The following is a 9,566-nucleotide window of genomic DNA, read 5'->3' as shown; positions in this document are numbered from 1 at the left end:
AGGAATTTCAAAAGTTAGAGCTACCAATCTATTCTTAGCTCACTCCATTCTCCATACGTATAGTAGGGCTCTCAAAACAGTAAGTAAATCTTACATAAGGGATATTACATATTCATTTCTAATGTGTGATAAATGATATTCCTGTCTACTGAACAATCACCCACTGCACATTTCAAGTAGTGCAGTGATGCATGTGGATATGCCTCAGATTAGAACTGAGCGTGTAATCTCCTTCAGTTCCCACATACATAGACTTGGCAGAATATTTTTTTTTAATAGTTTTGATGGATAAAATGGTTTGTTTTTAAGCATTTGTCACAGCTGCATGAAATTATAGAGGGGATGTCAGACAATGGGGGTGTTGGCAATTATTTAATAACAGTATAAGCTGAGTTTCTAAAAGTTAAAGCTTTATAATTGTTTAATCACAAATTGTTAATGGAAGCTTTCCTCTTTAATTTTTTCAGTCTATATATGATAGTAGTAATAGTAATGTCCTAAATTCTCCTATATGTGGGAGAAAAAAATGGAAAGAAATAGAAAAATGGATCTGTGCCTATCTGAAAATTTTCCTTCTTCAAGTAATAAAGTCCACGGATCCATTATAATGGGTACTTGCCAGCTTGCAACTTGGGGGCAGGACCAGAATGGTCAGTCACAGGCAGCACGGAAATTCTTTGCCTCTTGAAGTTCCCTCTAAATGAGATAACTTGCATTGCCAAAATAATTCAAATCTACTCTTCTAAATAACATGTTAAATATATTTTGAGAAAAAAGCACAACCATGTCTTAGTAAATTCGAGCTACCGATAACAAATCTAAACCCTTGAATGGCAATTTCCATCTTTACTCTGGATGATCCACTTTTCTCCACAATGGGCTGGATCTGTGGACCTTATTACTCAAAAAAAAGGAAATTTTCAGGTAAATACAGATAATTTTTCCTATTCTTTTGTACTAAGCTCCTCAGATCCAAATTTTCATAGCATTGTGGCTCCAGGGTGGGAAGCGGGTTCACCCTTTAAATGGGGAAATCCAAAATGAGATAAATTTTACATAAATAGCTTTTCTATCTTCCTCTGGGCACTAAGATCTGGAGAAATCTCTGCCAAAAGAAAGGAAATGGCATTAGCTAAGATTGGATGACCAATATGCAAAATTTGGTGAACTTATGCATTGATGGCGATGGGGCTAACACTTCTTCATAAATGAGACATGATTACTATGCCTTGGGACTGTCGGTGCTCCTAAGGACTGGATGTTGATGGATACCCAAAGGATGAATTTTTGTTGAATTCATTAGGGCCTGACTAGTATGATAGTTGTGAAGACTACTCCTCTGAATTATTTTATCAGATACAGAGATTTGCACCATACCTCCTCTTACAGAACAGGCAGGAGGCCTGTATCCCCTAAATATGTACATGTCCTGGGATTCACACAGATCTCTGAACACATATGGAGTCTGAGGGTAAATTCCTGGCTCCACTGAAATCAATGGCAAAACTCCCATTGACTTCAATAGAGCCAGGATTTCACTTTCAGTGTCTCCACACTACTTCCATGCCCTCCATTCTTTCCCACTGATGGGATTAGTGTTTTTTTTTTAAATCTGGTAAACCTCTGGGACACAGGGAAGTGGGGATATTATATAGTATAGAACTATCCATATGTCTTCTCTCTTCCTCTCCGGCTTCAGAGAATCCACTGTGGATGTACTACGGGCACTGGGACTACCACAGGATTGAAGTAAAGGAGGCAGCATTGCAGAATTAGTACTTCTTCTTTTTCATGCCCCACCTAACCTTGATGTACCCTATTGAGGTCCCCTCCCTTGAAGCAGACAGAATAATCAGAGCCATTATGTTTTACGGTATATTAAACACCTTCAAAGGATACTAAAGGCCTGATTATGCTGATCAATATTGAGAAACAGGCTAAATTCAAGTACAGCATAGTAGTACATACTCATATACTGTAACTTGTTATCTTTATGCTTTAGGAAGATGTGGAAGTCAACATTTTTCTAGTATGTTTCCTGTAAGTTTATGAATTATGGTTCTGAATCTAATATCATACATATGAGGTAATATATTTGACATTCTTACACATACACACTTGGAGTGAACAAGAAGTCAAAGGGAAGTTCAGAGGTTTCTTTTCATTTCCTAAACATTGCCTACAGCTTTGTTAATTTATTGCCATGAAAACACTGTTACTACTTAATGCACTACTACATTTGTCAATGGTCAGCTTTCCCGAAGGTATATTTCAGAACATTCATAGTTGATACAGCTATTCCAAAGCAACCAGATCTTTAGAGGACGATTCATGTTTAAATCTAGCATGGGTGAGTGTTCCCACTTCTGCAAAGCACAATATTGCATTTGCTTCTTTATAAAGCCTTGACCAAATTTTCAGTTTCGGGACCCAGTACAGTTGTTTAATTTAAAGGTGCATAGTTAGTAACCTTACATTTTAGATATTATATATCTAAAAATATTCTATAATACCAAGGACTTAAACATATTGAAACCAATATCATAGTGGTTAGCTCACAATTCTAATTCTAGGATAACATAATTGAAAAGTTGAGCCTTACTAGCATAGATCTTAAACTTTGGTGGGAAATGTGGGTAGATGTCTGCATACATGCTCATTTGAATCTAGTTTATTGGTTTTGAACATTTGTATGCACTCCCAATGTTATGACCTCAAATGTTATATTATTTTTAGTATACACTTTCCAAGCATGCTGATAATCAGCATTCAGGAATAATATTGTGAATCAAGATGAGGTCACACAGGCCTATATCACAGTTCTTTTATGAGAACTCTAATAAATATTGAAATCTACATCAGTACAAGTTTATTGCTGCTAAGCAAATCATCTTAATTGCTTGGGTTATTTTTTAATAATGTATGTATGTTTTAATGAATTTATTTTTTTATGTATTTGCAATTCTCAGCGGAAGAAAAATTAAATAAAGTTCCTCAAGACCAGGTCAGGTCATTCATTTCAATTAGAAGCAGTAATGTAATTTCACTATACTATTAGTTGTCACTTAGGCTATATAAAAGATAAATAGACTACTTAATTGCTCTTGACATGTTCCACAGTTATATGTCCCCACTTGTCTTTATATTGACAAAAGTGGTGACTCCTCTGTCCCATACCAAAGTAACATTTTAGTAGCCATTAAGCAGAATTGTTCACAAACTTTAGGAGATTAGATATAGACTAAAAAATCTGCTCTAGCACTACTCCTCAAACACAGTGTTGAAATAGTCTGCTTTGCACTGACATCACCAATAGGGTTTAATGAAGCAAAGGTGCTATCTTTATTTAATCTGATCTGGTTGTTGCTAGCACTCTTCCCTCTCCCCAGAGAAGATATTTGTCTCCCCTTCATCTCACTTATGCCTCAAAAAATGACTTTGTACTTTTCCTTCCTGTCTTTCATAAAGGCTGATTCCTTTCAGAGTCTGCTTCTGGTTCTTTGAGTCCTGTAAGGTAGGCAAGTTAAGTCAGTAACAAGTTTCATTCCATGAATCTGTAATGGATTCCAGGGCTTCAAATCATTATGGTTCCTTTTCACTATTAGAATCATCTCCCAATAGTTGCTTTGTATCACATGTAATTCCCTCATCAAATCAGAAAAAAAAATAATTAAAAACTGCAGATGTGAATTCTGTGAACAGAAAGATTTCTCAGAATTTTTTTTTAAAAACCAATGACATGTTTTCATACGAATCAACTGCCCTACTTGGCAGTTATTCCATACATGGAACTTCCATTGATCTCAGTGAGGCTTCCATATATAAAGCAGCTGCAGGATTGGGCCCCAACTGTAAACTAGAAATCCAACACCTTTTTAAGAATCTCACTTATAATTGTGATTTCTGATGTGGTCAGTCAAATACAGGGGACTTGAAAATAAATAGGTAACCTTCAAAATTCAAGAGCATTATTAGCAAGAGCAAAAATTTTACTTATATGAAGTTTTCCTTAGTTAGTTTCTCTCTGAAAAATAAAGAAATAATTAGAAAAAGTGCTTCCTTGCTCTAACTCCCACGTAAATCCACAATATGGTTAGTGATAGACCTGCATGTCTGAAATCACCCTAGGCAGATGGCTTGAATTCAAAATTCGCTCTTCTTAAAGCAAGTCATATTAAATTATGTCAAGTAGTCATGACTGCTACTTTTAATTTGAGGCTAATTTTCTTTGTTCAGATTCAAAAGAAATACCATCCAGATTCTTTATCTCTATTGATGTGCAGATACATACTTCACCTGAAACACAAAAACAAAAATATCACTAGTGACAGCTCTACAGTCCAGCATCTCTACATTGCCATATAAGATATATATTCATTTTGGGTCTTCCAAGTCCGCAGTTCACTAAAAACACTAAAGGACACAAACTAGAGGTGGTGATAGTGTTTCCAGTTCCCAGAGACATTTAAAAATAAAATCCTATAAAACAGCCTGCATAAAATTTGATATCTGAGTTCTTCCTATAACATTTTAATGGAAGCAGTAGGTACTCTCAGGAAACAAACAGAAATCCAAAAATAAATATATTCTTATATAGCATTTTTCATCCACAGATGACAAAACGCTTAGGAAAGGTAAGTATATTTTATCCTCCATTTACAATTGGGTAAACCAAGAGGAAGTGACTCACACAATGTCACATGGCAGAGCTGTGAACAGACCTCAAATTGCCTGATGGCCAGTGCCCTACCCACCAGGTCATATTTACTCTGAGACTGGCACACCTTTTGATGAATATATGCAATAAATAAGCAGGAAACCTTGAAAAGCTGTGTTTTATTACTCATTCAGCAAATTGCATGCTTAGCTTAGAAGAAGATACTTGCAATTTCTTCTGAAATGCAGACTGTATATATCATCTACCAAAAAATAGCACAAATTTTGCTAAAGGCACATCAGATTTTCTTCTTCTAAAAGTAATAAACTTCCAAAAAGAATTACTGCTGTCATAATAAGTCTATTTTCCACATTAGGTATGATGCAGCATGTTATTTTCTAATATTCAGTGGGTGTTGTTCACAGTAATACACCACCAAGTGATTTTTTTCAAATGGCTCCAAGGGAATACTGAAGACTGATTGTAGCAAAGGGTGACACTCGGAACATGTTGAATAACATACACTTAAACCATGCCAACTCTAGACCTTCTTTTAACATTATATGATATGAACAGGTTCATTAAGAGGATTTATAAAACCAAGAGGTTTTTCTAGTCTAAAAATATCATCCAAGAGTAAATAAGTTGGGAGACAACCTGACATAAATCTAGGAAATTTTAACTTAAGGCTGTCACTCCGTTCATCACCTACCGCTTTATACTTCAGTATGTTGCATTTGAGGCTAAAACCCTACCAACTTAATCATACAACTATACAAGTATTCCCATTAAAGTCAATGATATTACTTGCACAAAGTGAGCAGGGTTTGGTCTCAAGTAGTTAACCTGCACCCCAACACACATAAATAAGGAGAGTGAAAGAAGAATCAGCAACCATTGATATGAAACTTCCTTGATGCTACGTGTGTGTTTGCATCTTCGGTGTTTTAATGTTCCAACAACACAGATATATAGTAAAAGCTCCATTTGATAAGAAATGACCCACATGAATATGAAGATAGAACACTGGGAAAAAGTTGTCTGCTTGTAAAGAACAAATCAAATATAATTGTGGAAACGGACAGCATGCAGCTCCAGTGACACTTTCTGTGACAAGTATTTAAAAGTTCTAGATTCAAGTGAAGGATTAAGAGAGAGAGAGAGAGACCTTTGATGGCAGTTTAGAAAACAAGAAGAGTCAGGCAAATCATAATTTATGAGAGAAAAATCATTCTCATCCCAAATCAGAGTTAATAAGTTTTCAGAAGATGATGTATTTACACACGATACAAGAATTCATATAGGCTTTGCCATGTCAGATCATACCATTGGTTCATCAAATTTGGCATGTTGCCTCGAGGAGCAGCCAATACCTGATGTTTCCGAAGAAGGTGAATAAAAATAAATCAACACCACAATAGAGCTAGCCAACTGTTTAATATTATACTTGGGAAAAACAAGGAGAGGCTTCCTTCCAGACCCCAGCAAGCGATCAGTTTAAGTCCTTTCAGTCTTAGCATGTATAACTGCAACTTAATGGTCATAAAGTCATCCTTTTACACTTCAGAATACCAAGTTTCCTTTCTAGTAACTCTTCTTTCTAGTCTAGTTTTAGCAATCTCCATTCATCTGTAAATTGTGACACATCTCTGATCAGCGTGAAAACTGCGGCTGTAACCTGCTCAAGTTCCTTGAAAAAGTTGAAATATTAATAGGAGGAGAGTTGGAGCCTTTCAATTTCAACTAAATTTTAGTATGAGGTGACCCAAACCGATTTAGCTTCTTCAGCAAGCTTCAACTAGCTGCCAGTTTCCCCCCACCCCCAATAAAGGCTTTTCAGAGGCACCGAGCACCCACAACTCTAACAGAAGTAAATATAAATTACTTGGATTGCATAAAGCCTTTGATAGTCTGTACTGAAAATATGATAAGAAAAATAAATACTCATGTAGGTAAGTGAAAAGGTCATTCCATTGTTTTCTTTCACTGAACCAGTTTTTTAATCTAAGTGTTGTAGTGTATGTTTACTTCACAGTTAAGAGAAAGGTCAGTGGTGAATGCCTCTGGGAATGTATTGGGACCAGTGCTAGTAAATATCTTATTTAGTGATTTTGGTTCTGATTTTCAGAAATACTGAGCACTTGCAATTCATATCTGCCAACTCACCTTACTTTAATATTTTAACTTTTTCAAGGAACTTGAGTGGGTTACAGCCACAGTTTTTATGGAATGCGATTTCACTAAATTGGAACGTACTTTTCCAAGACCAGTACTTTTCTATCCTTTCAGATAGGAGTTCGCCCCCTGTGCACAGACTAAATTACTCCTGGAATGGTTGATGAATAATCATACCACTATCTAGCTGGCAAGAAAGTTAACAGAAGGAATTATTTTCTAGCATCCTTACATGGCATTTCATAAAATATTAACCAACAGAAACGGACACCAAAAAGTTACTTTCACCAATATGGATGATCCCTATAATTCCCATATATAATAAAAAAAAGAGGATAAAACTGGATTATGCCTGTTTTTGAACTCAAGCCTCAAACTTAACTAGAGAACTAGTCTAGCCACTTCTAACATAGAGAATAAATAAACCAAACCAAGATCTCAACACATCCCACCACAGAAACATAAACTAAGCATTTGGATCCTGCTAGAACCAGACAATTTTTGGCCCTACTCCTTTAAGTTCCCGGATTTAGGCAGTGAACAGGTTTATCCACTCCTATTGTACCCAGAAATCCCAACTGCAAACTAAGTTAACTCAAGCAGATTTGGTACCTGGATCCAAACAGAGTCAATCAATATTGGCACCTAACTCTCCAATTCCACTGCCTAAATATGGGAATACATTTAGCTCCTACAACAGTTTAAGACTTCTGACCCCGATGCATCCAAGATAAGACGAATTACTGGTGCAAGGGATAGGGAGAAGGGAAAGATACATGATTCCCTTACCTTGTTGGAGTAAGGGGGCTTGCTCAGGTTGATCCCATCCCGGATAAGTTTATCCCTAATCATGATTTTCAGTTTCAGTTTGGGGTAAATCACCAGCTCCCTGCTGCGGGGCCCAAGTTTTTGGCTCCTGGGCGTCCCCTGGTTCCCTTGATGATGGTGAGGGCTAGGCTCCCTCCAAGCCTTAGTCTCATACTGCTCCACCAGGTGGCTAGTGTAGATCTCCGGGGAGGGGGAGAGCGAGCCCTGCTGCTGCTGAGGCTCCAAGGTGAAATAGAGACCAGCAGCGGTCTCGTCCTCCTCTTTCAACCTCATCACTGCTTCAAAGATTCGGCGCCTGTGGTGGGGTACCAACACCCCAATGGCATCCAGGTCCGGGTCCCCTATTTGCTTGCAAACCTCCAGGTCATCATAGCCATTATCTACGAAGGACTCCGTGTACTGGGAAAGCTGCAGGGTCTTCAGCCACTCATAGACTATGTTGGTGCACATGTTAGCTGCAAAATAATAATTGCAACTTTTAACACCGAAGCCAGGCTCCCCTTTCCTTCTCTTGCAACACAAGCAACCAGCAGACCGAAATCTGCGATCAAATTAAAAGAGCAACATGCACAAGTCGCGTTCTGGAAACCAACATCCCCCAGGAACAAAACAAATCACCAAAGAAGCAGCAGCCGCAGATCGCAGGCGCTGCTGAACGAATCCTCTTATTCCTTCTTCTCTCCTACAACCAAGCAGAGGAGTCTGTGTCAGAGGAGAAGAGAGACTTGGGTTGGAGAAAGGGGTGATTCTTAAGGAGGCACCTCCTAAAATCCCGGGTCACGGCAGACATACACTCTGTTTTGGAAGTAATTTGCTGTCACTGTGTTTTCTCCGCCTCCCCCTGGTTTTAGTTTCTTTTTTCCTTCATTCCCATCTTCTTTTTTTTCTCTTGCATGACGCGTCTCTGTTTACTATGTGTTTTTTTTTAACGTAGTACCCTGTTGACTTGAGGAAGAGTAGGATCCTGCACGCTCGCCCAGGAGCATGTGTCTGTGCAAGGCTTCCTACTAGCTCGCTCTTCAGGGCGTGCAAATCGTTGCTTTTCTTTTCCAAAAGACTCCTCTCGGATTGAAAAATAATCCCCGTCACTTCCCCGAGTTACTTTCCCCTCTTCTCCTTCACCTCTGCGAGGATGGCCAAGACGCGTCGCTAGCGCAAGCCCAGAAATTCAACAGTTTTCCACCCTCCCTCTCCTCCTTTTCCGCCTTTAATCCCACCTTCCCCGCGCAGTCCTGGGGAGGGGAGGAGAGAGTCTCTTCTTCAGCCCCCACACTCACTCCGCTCCCAACTTTCTCGTGCCTGGGATGGCACCGGGAGCCGCGGACGAGGCGAGGTTCCCGGGCGCCAGGCAGGCAGGAGTCGGCGCGGGAACCGCACGCGGTGCAGCTGAGGGTTTGTTTGGGTGGCGAAAGCGGCCAGCCAGCCCGGTGCATTCACGAGCGGCGGCCGCTACAATTTGTCTTCGCAGTGGATGAGCTGAGCTGCAGCAGGTTACTCGCCTCACCCCGCTATCTTCTTGTTTCTAACGGGTTTTGTGTTCCCTGTGTGTGAGAGACACCCGCTGTGCTCCTCGGATCCCGCCCTTCGGGCTCGTCTCCCTCCCCAGCCCGGAGCTCTCTGAAGCAACGGGAGCAGCTTTCCCCTCTACCCCGGGCACTCAGAGGGGTTTTCTCCCCCTCCTACCTCTGGCCGTTTCCGGCCCCCCCTTCCCCGTCTGTCTGTGCCCACTGCCCACACCTGCGCTCGCTCGCAGCCCCCCTCGCTCCAAACCAGCCCCAACTTCCACGCCCTGGAGCAAACCCGCCTGAGGCAGTGACCCACCCAGGGAGCTGCGCCGCCGGGCTCCTCCGGCGACAGGAACCAAGGGCCCGGGACTGCCGGAGCAGAGGCTGGGCCGGAGCGGGAC

The 9,566-nt window shown here is 40.2% G+C and overlaps 1 protein-coding gene across 1 annotated transcript; it reads right to left on the bottom strand.

The window, feature by feature from the left end:
- Positions 1 to 4,081: 4,081 nt before the first annotated feature.
- SAMD5 (sterile alpha motif domain containing 5) lies at positions 4,082 to 9,119 on the bottom strand. Its single transcript, XM_030556530.1, has 3 exons — positions 8,279 to 9,119; positions 7,622 to 8,115; positions 4,082 to 4,296 (listed from the first exon to the last, which is right to left on the bottom strand). Exons 2-3 carry the CDS (start codon positions 8,108 to 8,110, stop codon positions 4,270 to 4,272), a joined length of 516 nt encoding a protein of 171 aa, XP_030412390.1. The 5' UTR covers positions 8,111 to 8,115; positions 8,279 to 9,119; the 3' UTR covers positions 4,082 to 4,269.
- Between the last annotated feature and the right edge of the window lie 447 nt (positions 9,120 to 9,566).

This window comes from Gopherus evgoodei, chromosome 3 (genome assembly GCF_007399415.2).
Source record: "Gopherus evgoodei ecotype Sinaloan lineage chromosome 3, rGopEvg1_v1.p, whole genome shotgun sequence".
Lineage (NCBI taxonomy): Eukaryota > Metazoa > Chordata > Testudines > Testudinidae > Gopherus > Gopherus evgoodei.
This window is presented reverse-complemented; position numbering and strand designations above follow the sequence as displayed.